Consider the following 14,683-nt stretch of genomic DNA (forward strand, 5'->3'; position numbering starts at 1 on the left):
TAAAACTAGAACATTTTATAAGCTTGTTTTTTTTTTTTTTTTTTTAATAAGCTTATAAAAAACAAGCTTAATTTAATACCACTGTTACACTGACATAACACCCATTAGCCAATCCATAAATATTGGCAATTCATTGTCAAAGTTTTAATGCATTTTAAATCAAATGTAAAGCAGTAATATTTTTTCTAGGTTGCATTTGGTTTCATGTTTTGTTCTTCATGCTTAACAAGCATAAAAAAAAAAATGTCTACTGCAATATTGATAACTTTACTCAACACATATTGCCCTCTATGGCAACATAAATTTAAGTTTAGGAAAACAGGGAGAACCAATAGTATCAGCATCTACAAACATCTATAAGGAGAATCCCACTTCTCAGTGCAATCTTTTAATGCCTAGCCTAAATAAAGGCCGAGGGATTGGTGGAGAGAAAGTGCTAGAGGTAGCTCAATCCGCTGTGTATCCAACTAGATTCAGCCTAAGCGCTTGGGTGTTTTGAACATTCCATAAACCTTTTGAGACAGTGACCGTGGATGTCCATTTGTGGCACCAAGGGGGATGTTATGATTCTTTGGTGTTTTAATTTGTGTTTGTGTTCTCATCGTCTCTCAGTTTATTATTTCCTTTAAGATATTGCCATATCCTGTTAATTTCTCTGTGTTCATTATAGTCTCTGAGGTGTTGGCATATTAGTTATTCCTTTTGAGTTTGGTTTCTTAGTATTATTCCTGTGTTCAATTCCCTGTGTATTCTAGTTTATTCCCCATAGGTTGGTATTTGTCTTTTCCTCTTGATCTAGTTTTTCTGTGTATCTCAGTTACTAGTGTTAATTAGTACCTCTCCCTCAGCTCCCCTACTTTCCTTCTTACTAATCTGTTGTCCTCTGATTACTCACTGTCTTGCTTTGTCATTCTCCACTTGTCCCTCACTATATAAGCTCTGGGTCACAATGTCCTCCACTGGATCCTCTCATTGTTTCCGCTTTACATTTCCCTTTTCACTGCCCGTTTACATGCCTATATTTCCTGTTTCTTGCTCCGTTGTTGTACCTTTGACTTTGCCTGTGTTTCTAGTCCTGTTTTTTTTTTTTGTCCTGTTTTTTTGTGCCCTTCTTGAAAGTTCTTTCTTCTAATTTGTTAAACATTGTTATATTCGCTCCCGTCTGCACCTGGATGTTACTCCATAACCACACCTCCTGATCGGAGGTCAGCGGTGGGTATAAAAAATAGTGGCACTGGTAAATTTGCTGGCTACCCCAGCCAGAGAGTCTTATGTCTATAATATTTTAAGTATTAATATTTTAGAAAAAGATTTACTGAAATATGGGCCACATATGGGATTGTGACATCCTATTTTTAATCTATAAAGTCCAATTTGTTGACAGGCCCACCGTTGCTAGCAATAGCAACTTTTACTATTCTGTAAACATCTTCCACAAGGTGTAGGAGTGTGTACATAGTTAGATGAGAAAATCACAGAAGCAGAATCACAGCCTCTGCTCTAATTCATCCCAAAGGGGTTCAAGGAGGTTGAGGTCAGGACTCTGTGCAGGTCAGTCAAGTTTCTCACACCAAACTTTATACACTTGCAGCCATGGAAGTGATTATAACATCAGAATTCATTGATTTGGTGCTGTGACCCAATACGTTCGGCAAAATTGTGTTTGCACCCATTCTTTGAGCTCCCCTCACAGATTATCTGTAGGATTTAGGTTTAGGGGGACAGACAGGGCCATGAGAGAAGGTCGATTTTGTGCCTAGTGAACCATGTCTGTGTTGATTTGGACAAACCTTTTGGATCATTGTCTGCTCATTCTTAGTCTCATCTGATCGTATCAGACAGGTCCAGTTAAGGTTTCTGTGGAGTTTAGCAAACTCCAAATTTTTGCATTGACACAGAAAGCCATGAAAATAACATGTAATGGTTGTCATGGAGACCAATTGCTGCAGTTCTCTAACAATGAGTGTTGGAGATTTGTTTCTTAATATAGTTGACTTGGTGGTGTGACCCAATACTTTTGGCAATATAGTGTACATGTGTTTGGGTTAATCAAAACTCGTTTGGGTGCTGGCCCCTTGGAAGGGTTGTAGATGCAAAACAAACATGGCAGAGCATGGGGTAGATCAGTTTGTTTCACCCCAACAAAACAAAAGTGGTCCTCAGTGGGCCGCTCTCCAACAACTTTTCACATCTTTCCTTCATAGGAACAATGTCTTATGTCTACTATTGCTTGTACCTCCACCAATATGACATCAGTATATTTTGATCTATTTATGACTCCACTATTGAAAAATACCTGAAATTCCATTATGGCTTCTGGACAGAATTGTCCATGCCCCCCTAGCCACCCCTTTGCAAACTTTCTTGAGCTGCCTCTGTGCATGTCCTGTATTTCACAGCGACCTGTTCCCAGGGTAAAAATGCAAAACAAAAGAATCAGAAATCTTAAAATTTTCCCAGATTATTTCTGGATTTGTTGTGTTTGTTGTCAATTGTTTCTTGCTCCTTCATCGGGGCCACCATAAACCACCTCTGATTATGTTTTTTTTTTAATTATTATTATTAAATTCTCTCACAGGGCATCGGTCTTTCTACCCTCTGTGCAGGTTTATCTAACCGATCACACGGACCCCGGAGACCCTCCTCCTCCTCCCCTCCTTACAGCGATCAGGGGCGGGGCACCACTGCAGCAGTGCGCCTCTCCAGCAGCTGTCTCCGGTAATGTTCCACAGATACACACGCCTCTCTCCGCCCTGGCCCCCAGACAGGTGGTCGGACTGTACGCCTTCATCCTCCCTATTAGAATAAGGAAACATCTACATCTGCTGGCAACAGGACAGGCTCGGCTGGCGCAAGCGCGTCCCCGATGGACTTCGAGCGTGTGACCTCCGCGATCACCGGGCGGCAAGCAGGAGGAGAACGGGGCAGCAACCGGAACGCACCAGGAGAGCCCCGCCGATATACCACCGGATTCCTCGAGATGCCGCTCGCCAGAGAGGGTCTGCGCGCGGAGGGATGAGATGCACGCGTAGGAATCTGACACGATTTCGGTGGGATTCTTCATCCGCGAGGCGGAAGGATCATTTCTGACTATCCTCCGGTCTTGGGAAGTTCCCTGGGGAGAGAGAGAGAGGGAGAGAGGGGTGCTGGGGGGTTCCATTATGGCTTCAGGCGCCGGTAAGGCTGCACAGTCCCCCGGGCCGGGCTCCACCGTGAACGGGACTGCGGCAGAGTTGGCAACCTTTGAGCAGGAGCTGTATGACTATCAGATGCACAGCAAGATGTGCAAGAAGATCGCTCAGCTCACCAAGGTAAGATCCGCCTCTGACAGCAAGAGAGAGGGGCGCGCCGCCTGATGCCCATCTGTCGGGCTGAGAGGGTGATCCGATGTATCACACCTTCAGATGTTGCACTGCAAAACATACACACATTCAGAAAAATATTACATTAAATATACAAGTACAACGTGAAAGGTGGTGGATATGTTTAATCACCTCATCTCTTGGATTAAAGGGAAAACTTGGGTCAGGTTGGTGCTGCTTCGTGACTGGAGGTAATCTGTAGGCTGCAGATCTCCATCAAGCTGGAAGCAGCAATGAACACTTGTGGGTTGATCAGTTATTCTATGAATTATCTCCGCCATGCTCCTTGCTGTGTTATTTAGACAGCAGGCTTCACATCTCACTGTGCTATCGAGACAAAAAAAATAATCCCAGCAGACAAAATAAGCACATATCTAAAGAAACCAATTACCAGATAAAAAAAATTGTTAAGATACAATCAAGTAGTGTATTATTTTTTTCTACTAAAATATACAGAATTCACCAATAATAAAAACCGCAGATTACAAATATGGATTTCCTCCGCAAGGTTTCAGAAATTTCAATGTTTTTTAAAAGAAAGGGGTTAAAAATTAGGATTCTGCTCGGAGTTAATTTTGGTCATTGACAAAACCAGACGCACAGGAATAAAGGTAACAGCCTTATTTCACAATGGCATGAACCTAAAATAATGAAATCTCAAAAATCTCTGAGAAATAGAAACATTTCTCATTGTGGACCATGTGGATATAACAATATAACACATTTGCTGCAGATTTGTCCATGATGCAAATCTCCCATTGCACCACATCACAAAGGTGCCCCATTGGATTTAGATCTGATGCCTGTGGAGGCCACTGGAGTAAAGTGAATTCTTTGCAATGTTCATTGAACCAGTTTGAGATGTTTACAGCCTTGTGACGTGGAACATTATCCTGTGGGAAGCAACCTTGGGTCATAAAGGGATGAACAATGTCAGCAACAATACTAAGATATGCTGTGAGGTATAAACAGTGCTCACTTGGTATTAACTGGGCCAAAGTGTGCCAAGAAAATATCGCCCACACCATTATACTACCACTATTAACATGAACTTCTGATAGGCAGGATGGAGTCAGGCTTTCATGTTGTTTACTCCAAATTCTTACTCAACCATCTGAATGTTGTAGCCAAAATTGAGACCTATGATGAGACAATGTTTTTCCAATTCGTTGGTATCCTGGTAAGCGTGTGGGAATTTTAGCCTCAGTGTCCTGTTCTTACCTACAAGCAGTGGCACTCAGTGTGGTCTTCTGCTGCTGTAGCCCATCTTCTTCAACGTTTGACATATTGTCTGTTTAGCAATGCTATTCTGCATACATTACCTCTCAGCTAGTGTTTCGTTTCTGTCATCTGGAACCAGTCAGCCATTTACATCTTAACAGCTGTCACTCAGTGTATATTTTCTTTTTCTGAGACCATTCCCTGTAAACCTGGGTGATGTCTGTGCATCAACATTCCAGTAGACAAAATGTTTTCATGACATGTGCAAGATGCTTAGTTTGAACTTCAGCAACTGGCCTTTTCAATGTCTTGATGTAGAATCAAGACATTGTATATAAACAAGTAATAGAACCAGGGTAATAAACTGGTCCATGAGGGTAGATTACTAAGCATTAAGTTGCATTTGAGTTGCAAGAGGTTCAATTTTAGATGTTTTAGCCCAAGCTGCACAGTGAAGCTGAAGCAAACAGTGACAATGATGATGATCGTCTTCAGAACTTTATTTAGTACAAATCTGATTTTTGTTTAAATTTTTCCATCTTACTGGTTTCTCTGTATATTTATGTCGCATAAAATGAATAATTGCCATATTAGGCTAAAATCACCAGAAACAGTTAAGTGATTTTCCAGCACAGTGGCATTGCACTCTGTCTAAACTGCCACCTTGCTACTATTTCCTACTGTTACTGCTACTTCAGCTTATCCAAACAACTGCTCCCTGACTGATTGTGAGTGATGGGTTTTCTTTTTACTTCTTCTCTCTGATGTTCACTGCAATGCTGGCGATGGTATAGCAGGTTCAGTTATGGCTGACTGGTGGGATTTGACTCATTATAAGCCTGGTGATTATTTTTGCCGAAAGCAGCAGATAATGCAGATTTTCTGTAGGAAATATCTCTTGGATTTCAAAGCTATAAAAGTAAAAATAAGAATTGTCATTATGCATTTGCACAATAAAATTTTAGTTTGGCGGTTACAGCTCGAAAAAATATAACATGATAAAACACATATGCACTCAGTCTGCTTGTCTTTAATTGTGATGATCAATACCCTTTCCCAGAAGGTAGAGGCAAAAACAGTCCATTTCCAGGTGGGTGGGGTCTGCCATAATGCGCCTGGCCTTTTTCTGTACCCAACCCTTATATAGGGAATCCAAATCTGTTAATGGTACCTTCTCTACTATCTGCTGCCATTTCAAGACCAGTTCTAGGTCCTTCTTATCCTCTACGGTGCAGCTGCCATACTACACTGTCAAACTAAGACAAATTATACTCTATTTCTTTGGCTCTGTACAAGTTTGAAAGCTGAGATGAGAGTCCAACCTGCTTCAGCATCCTAAGGAAGAAAATCCTCTGCAGGGCTTTCCTCACTAAATAGGAGGTGTTCAAAGACCAGGTGAAGTCAGAACTGATGTGGATGCCCAGGAACCTGATGTTGTCCATGTATAAGTAGAGGACCATGATCAGTCTTCCTGGTCCTACATAGTCCACGATGACCTCCTTGGTCTTGTTGGTATTCAGAGCAAGGTTATTGTCAGAGCACCATGTGGTCAAGTGCTGGATCTCCTCTCTGTAGTGATTCTCATCATTGTTTGATATGAGACCCAGTACGGTGGTGTCATCTGCAAATCTCAGCTGTGTGTGTGGTGTGGATAGCAGAATATTCGTGTGTGAACAGAGATAAGAGAACAGGGCTAAGTGAACAGCCTTGCGGTGTTCTTGTGTTGAGGACCGCTGGTGACGATATTTGGCCTCCAGTTCTCACCAGACCTATCGGTGAGGAAGTCTTGGTGCCAAACACAAAGTGATGCAGGCAGCCTCAACTCCTGAAGCTTCTGCACTAGCTTCTGTGGAATTACCGTATTAAAAGCTGAACTAAAATCCACAAAAAGCATTATGACAGAACTGTTGGGATGCTCCAGGTGGGACAAGCTGGCATGAAATGCAATTGAGACTGCATCCTCCGTTGATCGATTCTCCCTGTAGGCAAACTGATAAATTTCCAGACCAGCAGGAATGACGTCCTTTATGTACTTTAGGACAATCCTTTCAAAATGTCTGGTTAGTAGCTTTAACGCTGTGTTTTTTTCTCCATGTGTCAGTGAGCTGGTACAAGTGGAGCAGTAGCATCATCTGGGTGTGCTCAGCTTCTCAAACACTAATCCTTGTTATCTGTGGGGGATTCTTCCTCTCTGTGCTCCACAATAATGCTTACACAGCCAGTGCATGACCCACTGCTTGTTGAACGATGACAATTATTGATGACTGTGGACTTCCCTCATGAGTGCACCCCTGTCTTTAAAGTGCATGTGTGTGTCCATGGGTAACATGTGTATTGTTCACAAGGTGTCCACTCACTCACTCACTCACTCACTCACTCACTCACTCACTCACTCACTCACTCACTCACTCACTCACTCACTCACTCACTCACTCACTCACTCACTCACTCACTCACTCACTCACTCACTCACTCACTCACTCACTCACTCACTCACACAAGCGAAGATGGCACAGATGGAAGGTCAGCACTTGTGTCTGAGCTTATTAGAGGCATTTTCCAGCACTGCCTCTCAACCTCTCATCTTCTTTCCACTTCAGGGTGGACTTGCTCTCTCTTGAAACTTTTTGCACGCCATGCCCGTGCCGATTTAGCTCAGATGACCCCAGTGAACAAACCTGAAACCCGGAGTGCAGCTGAAATATAAGAATCAACAAATCCGATATTTGGTGCAAGAGAGCGTTGGGATGCCTGCAGCGTGACACATGGTTTATTTGTGTGTTTTGGGGCATGGTGTCAAGTGGAGGAAATGGGGCAGCCTTGGTAACTCTATATATTTAATAACCTACATGTATATGAACATTAAGGTACATTCACTTGGGCTAAAAACATTCTGCTCATCACTCATGTTTGCAATTTCCCATCCTCCTTTATGCCGTTATGCCTTGCTTTAACAATTCCCCCCTCCTGCTCTCTCCCCACGCACTTCCATCCCTGACCTGCCGTCCTTCTCTCTCCGTCCCGCCTGAATGGGTGCTGCTAAAGATAAACCAGTTGGAGTGTGTTTACATGGCGGAGCAAGCCAGTGGGAAGGAAATGCCAGCTGACCATTTTAAGCCAGCTGTTTTGAATGTCCACGCAACTTTAAACAGGCTCACACACACAAATTTGCACACACCCACACACAAATCGTGCCTTGCAAAAGTATTCACATGTCATGTTACAACTACAAACTTCAGTATGTTGCTTTAAGACTTTATCTGATAGACCAACTCAAATTAGTCATAATTGTGAAGAAAAAGGAAAATGATACATGGTTTTTAATCTTTGTACAATGCTTTTACAACCAGGTTTCTCTACAATACCAGCAGCAGCTCTCTTGGGATATGTTTTTCACAGCTTTGGACATCTAGAAACCAAAATCTTTGACCATTCCTATTTGCAAAATAACTCAACCCAGTCTGACTGAAGAGCATGTGTGAACAACAACTTTCAAGTCTAGACACAAAGTCTGTCTTGATTTTGACTAGACTGTTCTAACACATGGTTATGATTTGGTCGAAACCATTCAAATGTAGTTCTGGATTGTGTGTTTAGGGTTGTTTTCTTACTGGAAGGTGTAGCTCCGCCCCCTCTCAAGTCTTTTGCTGCCTTTTACAGGTTTTCCTCCTGTATTGTTTTGTATTCAACTTCATCAACTCTGACAGCTTCCTTCTCCTAGCAGAAGAAATTCTTCCCCACAGCATAATGTTGCCACCACCCTGCGGCACTGTGGGTTGCTTCATAGCGATATTCAATAATAGTTTTCCAACACAGTGTTTTGCTTGTATTCCAAAAATGTAAATGCAGAGTATCTTCTGCCACATGTTTACTGTATCCCTACATGGCTTGTGAAAAACTGCAAACAGGACTTATAGCTTTCTTTTAATAATGTTTTTCTTCGTGCTGTTCTCACATAAAGGCCAGTATTGTGGAACGCAAGACTCAAAGTAGTCCTGTCAACAGATTCTCCCACCAGAGCTGTAGATCTCTGCAGGTCACACAGTTACCATGAACCTCTTGGCTACTTCCCTGAATATTAATCTCCTTGTCTGACATGTAGGTTGGGCTGAACTGCCATGCATTGGTTGGTTTGCAGCTGTGCCGAACTCTCCATATTCATTTGATGGATTGAACAATGATTTGGGATGAGATGCACGCGTAGGAACCCCCCCTGCAGAGGAAGAGCAGCCCCACAGCATGTTGCTGCCGCTACAATCCCTGGCATGTCTACTGGGTTCCTTAGTCTCCACGATGCAGTTTGTTCATTAATGTTTTCTAACAAACCTCTGAAGCATTCACAGAACAGCTGGATTTAAACTGAAGTTTTTCAGTGGGATCTACTTATGAATTAGGTGACCAGAAGGCAATTGGTTGGACCAGATTTTATTTAGGGGTATCAGAATGAAGAGGAAGTACATACAACACTTTTCAGTTCTTTATAAAAACCAATTCAATTCGTTGAAGTTTGTGATTTTAACATGACAAAATGTTTGCACAACTTACAGAGATCAACAGCAGCTTTTTAAAGCATCACCTCGTGTGCACATCTACAGGCCTCTCCTTGATTGGCAGCTTTAAATCTATCTTTGGATTCCCTGTGTTTACTGTCACTGTGCTCACTGCTTTGTAATCCAGCGCACTGTGATATGTGTGGGGGTTTGTGTCTGTATGCTCTCCTGTCTCTTTTACTAACCTGTTCTCTGTGCATCAACCAGTCAGATCACCTCTTCTTCAGCTGCAGCATCTCAGCTCTCCTGCACACTAGAGACAGATTTGTTTTCCACACCTTGCTGACTGTGAAGTTATTGTGAATAAGCAAGGGCACTGACTTGTGAGGCAACATGAATAACCCTATCGACTGGCAGGATCAATGCGGGGATCTGAAGAGTGGATTTACAGTAGGAGGAGGCCCCACTCTGCCCAAGCAGCCATGCTCAGTGTTTGCAGGTTTACATCTTAAAAAGATGCTTCAAATGCATCACATTTTGTATTGTAATATGTGAAATCTGGTGCAAGCATCAATATTGCTAAAATAAAAATGTAATCAAATACATAAGATTTGAATCTTTGCTTAACAATTCTACAAAGAAATGTAAATGATAAATTATCCCCAGGCAATATCTACATCAGTAGTAAAACATTATGCAACGGTATATTTGAAAAAAAAAAGTCTACAGTAATTATTGTTGCATCAATGTGTAACCTTTTTTAGCGTTAAGGTGATACTAGTGTTTCAACTTCTTTACAAATAATAATAATTTGCAGATTATGCTTTAAAATCAGCCTTACAGATTTTACTTTTATAACCTTGTTAATGGTTTATAGTGTCGTTAAGTACTTGACTTACAGATTTCTTCTGTTTTTGCTTTTTTGCCTCACTTAAATGTTTCAGATCATTAAACAAATATTAATACCAGACAAAGAGACCCTCAAACGATGAATTAATTTATTAGGGAAAAAAGTTAACGCTGCGTACAGCCTGCGAGAGGCATGTCAGAATTACACGGCTCATTTAGCATACTAAATGTTGATTAAAGGAAAAGCAGTAAGTAAGGTTGGCTCACATGTGGTTAACCCACATGTGGGTTGACCCTCAAGCATTCTGGATCAACGTCATTTACAGAGCTTAGTGAGGTTAGTGGTCCCTTTCGTTCCATTGTCATTTTGTACTTTGGGACGTTTTGTATCCAAGTTTTTTGTTTATAAAAGGGACGACACCAGTATCAATTTATACCCACATTGGGGATGTCTTGTACCCGATTTTACACCCGATGATTTAAAGCCATTTTCTGTATTTAACTCATAATGTACTGTAAGAAAATACGTCATCATCCATATTCAATAGCAACCTACTGACCCAAACAGGGATTAGGACTATGGAAGTACAGTTTAATATGTAATCTTTACCAGAAAGTTAAATGAAATTAGAACTGACATTTGACATTTATAATTTTCTGCATAATTTATTAAAGTAAATAACTACCAATACAAATAAATGAATAAACAGTGATTAGGCGCATGGGTTTGAAGTGCTTTGTTTAGAGGGACGAGCTGCAAAGTCAACATATTTTACTATTTTAAAAAGGAATAAAACACTGACTGAAATTGGAAAATGCTTTAGCACAATGATACCAAGTTAATGTGTAACTGCACAAAAAAATTGGTGAAAAAGAAATGAATGAAGAAATGTGGCACGATGACTGAAGTTTAGAGTTCAACTGGACTGAAATTTTGTGGCATGAGAGCACAAAGTCAAATAACCTCAAATCTCACATACAGTGGATCAACACACCCCTGTGAAAATTTTAATGTTTGTGATGCACATTTAATTCAACATTTATTCTATATAATTTAGCTGAAATAGAAACAAACCTGTTGGAGGGAAAAAAATATATAAATAAGTGTTCACAATTTTAAACTAACATTTGTTAAAGCATCTGGTGACTTTTTGGCAAGAGTTTACAAGCACCCTAACATTTGACCTGACATTTCTACTTTATGTGGAAATCTCTTGTCCACAGCCCTCTTAAGGTCACCCCGAAGATTGTTACAAAACTCACATTTTCTCTCATTAAGTGATTCTTTTCTTGATTGGGATTTATGTTTGCACTTACTGTGATGCAGAAAAAAAACAAAAAATGTTTTATCTGCAGAGACCTAAGGGTTTGGGTCAAAACTGACTGTCACCAATTACCAGTGGAGCTGTTCGTGTTTTCATCCTCTCCAACAAAGACCCTAATTTCACCTTAAGAAAGGGAACCCTAGATCATGATGCTTTTACCACCATGCTTCACTGTGGAGATAGTGTTCTGATATAGTGTTCAGTGTTATTTCTGTTTTAGAATTATGGCCAAATTTTAACTTTGGTTTCACAACACCTTCTCCCACAAAATTTAGGAAGATTTTAACTAGGCCTGGATGTTGTATTTGCAATAAAAGACTTCTCTGGTGCACCCCTTACTCCTTAGTTCAGACGTGGAAAAAGCAGGAAGTTTTGTCACATGTAGAACATAACCAAAATACTGCAGCTCCTTCAGCTTGGCCTTCGGTGTCTTAACCACCTAACTGATCAGTTTCTGTCTTAACCTTTCACCCTTTTCTTTACAATGGATAACAAAAGGAGGGTATCTTCAGTGTGGCATGGTGGCCAGGGATTTTCTTGTACCATTCTCCTTTGGAGCCTTTTTAACCTTTTAGCAAACTATGGCTTGAGCTAAAGGATGCCAACGAGCAAATGTCAGGAAGATTCCACTGGGACGGGTGAACTTTATCTTTGAATCATCAGGTTCACTATTATTGATGGGAAGTGTGTACCGATTAAGATTGAATGTTGAAAATAAAACGAACGGTGCTTCAAGAAAGTTTTAGCTTGAAGTTGTGTACCATTATGCAACATGGTTATTGCAGCTTTTTAACTTTCTACATTTCATCATGTAACAGATTTGTTTGTTTCTCAGTTAAAATAACAGGATATATGACAAATTAAAGGTGGAAAATGTTTTAAAATGATTTATTACAATCTCTTTTCTTTCTTTAACATTGCAAAAACCTGATATTTTAACAGGGATGTGTACAGTGCTGAGATCCACAACTTGAACTTATATTTCTGTGAGTAGTTTGGGTCATGAGGTGACCGCTCAGATGTACCAAACATTTTAGCTTTACTATATGCCAGGCCGTATGAGCTGACATCAGGGACTGACCTCGCTGATGCTTCTGCAGCTGGATGAGAATGAATCCCTGCAGCAGTCTTCCAAATTTGTTGAAAACTGAACTTTCCCAGAAGACTCCAGGATATTTAAGCAGCATATTAATGAAGACAGAATTAATTAAGGAGTTTTAGAAAAACCTTTGTTAAACTTTCATCTTTCTGTAACTTTTTCTTTACCATAGTATTCCTCTAGGTTTCACTTTGTTAGGACGACCATGCCATGTCACAAGTCACAATTTCAGAGCTAGAGTTTGTGCACAATGATGGAACAGAAAGACCAGTCAACATGCTCTACCAATGTCTGACTGACAAAACCATCAAATGTCAGGAAAAGCACATTTGCTCATCATTATTATTTTTATAGTTTGTGTTTGTGTGAAGGCAGCGGGAATGTGTGTGCAAGAGAGCGTGGAAACATGCCGCCCTTCCACACAGAACGAGGAGAATGTCCCACAGTGCTGTCCAAGCTGCGCGCTGCAGACAGAGAGGCGTCTGGATAAAATATGAACCCATGTGTCTCCTGCGTACACTCGCGTTCACACACACACCTCTATAAGTGGGTAAGTGAGACGTAAGGGTCACCAGGAGATCATGATGACACTAGTGGCATTGCATAGAGGTTGAAGTGAAGTAGGCCATATTTCATGCACTATGGATGATAATACACTATTTAGGGAAGAGAAGGAGAGATGTCATACATATTTAAGCAGGTTTAGATGCCTATAAACCTAGACTGTACTAGCTGGCTGGGTCAGTTATAATAGATACGGAAAGTTTGTCAAGGAAGCTGCTTAAACTGTTTTGTTGTTCTATTTTATTACAGAATTTTTCGTCAGTCAGTTTAATAAGTATTTTGTCTCTTTTATTCTATAGCTCCCCAGTAAAAATACTGATTTCATAATACATGTTTGTGAGCTATGTACTGGTGTTGGCTGCTGCTTGTTATGCAACAAAAGGTTTGGTTTGGCTATGAATAACTATTAACAAATGCCAAGGGCAATTATAATACAATTTAGTAATTTTAATAAAAATTACCAAGTCAGGGCACCACCTGATTATCAGGAAATAAAAGTCAAACAGCTCTCAGCCTCTGTCAGTTATCATTTTAACACTGCTGCATGCAGAGTTATGACGACACTGGGATTCCAGCTGTGACTCCTCCTTCTTGTGAGCTTTTTTGAAAATGGGTTAATACTGTGCATTCTGGGATTTAGAGTTTTACCGGTCTCTTTTGTTATCTGTGTGTGGTTCAATCCTTGTTTTCTCCCACTGCTGAGCCCAACATGCTGTAATGGAGTGCTGGTAAATAAGTAAAGAGAGGAAAACAAAGGTGATGTTCACATATGTGGGCATTCGGTCTGCGTTTTCTCAGAACACAATCAAGACACCATTGTGTAACAACATGTAAATCTCCAATTTCCACCCTGAGTACTGTGTTTAACAATTTTTATCATTGTATTGGTTTACATATCCAGTGAGGTCCAGCCCTCTTTCTCCACCCCAGCTACCTCCTCAGGGTAATACTGGGCTAAGTTTGGGCTGATTTGAGCCCTCCACAACCTGCAGAAAAAGAACCCAAATGAAATTAAAAGTATTTTTACACATACTCATACCTGAGAATCAAGGTGGTGTTTTGTATGGCAAAAAGAAAATGTAAGAAGTACCTACTTGCTTAGGTTGTTCTTTAAAAAGGGTTAGTCCTGTTGTTGGCTCTTCAGGGTCATTTTAAGCCATCAGACTGAACCTGTCGAGTCCAATGTTATGTGAATGTGTAAAAGTTCAGTCACAACTATGACCTGTAAACAGGTGTTGTAAATAAGTTATTTGCAACAACTCAATGCAATTAACCAGGTCCTTTGGCATATGTTGAAATAACAATTTCAGTGTTACTGTGAGACAAACTAAACAATATCTAATCATTGACTCACCATAAGTGTTACCTAAGGGATGTTTGATTAGCATCCTCCAAGGGGTCATACATGTCATCCAGTCCTTATCCCAGGCAACTGTCTCCTATATCAATCCTAATGTCCGTGACAGAGGAATAGTCTCTGGAAAATATATAATAAGAAAAACTGAATGAAAAACCAATTAAAACACACTTTTTACATTTGTAAACTATAATAAATAGTTCTCTATCAAAATCTTTCCATATCTGAATCTTCACAAACACTTAACTAAAATATATTCTCTTTTACCACAGCTAAGTCCAGCTGTCCACATTTGTATACAAAAAGTTTAACAGCATAGTGGAGCTTTACTGTTTGAAAATGTTGGCAAATTTAAAGCTATACTAAACCCATGCTATTATTCTTAACACAACAAAAGTTAATGAAAGATTTCTCAC

At 40.4% G+C, this 14,683-nt stretch overlaps 1 protein-coding gene across 1 annotated transcript in view; it reads left to right on the top strand.

The window, feature by feature from the left end:
- Positions 1-2,741: 2,741 nt before the first annotated feature.
- fam184b (family with sequence similarity 184 member B) overlaps positions 2,742-14,683 on the top strand; it is a 60,194-nt gene continuing 48,252 nt past the window's right edge. Inside the window, exon 1 of the mRNA XM_047366219.1 lies at positions 2,742-3,311. Coding sequence (XP_047222175.1) covers positions 3,162-3,311 — 150 coding nt within the window. The 5' untranslated portion in view covers positions 2,742-3,161. The remainder of the gene's footprint in view (positions 3,312-14,683) is intronic.

The sequence above is a fragment of the Girardinichthys multiradiatus genome, chromosome 5 (genome assembly GCF_021462225.1).
Source record: "Girardinichthys multiradiatus isolate DD_20200921_A chromosome 5, DD_fGirMul_XY1, whole genome shotgun sequence".
In the NCBI taxonomy this organism is placed as follows: domain Eukaryota; kingdom Metazoa; phylum Chordata; class Actinopteri; order Cyprinodontiformes; family Goodeidae; genus Girardinichthys; species Girardinichthys multiradiatus.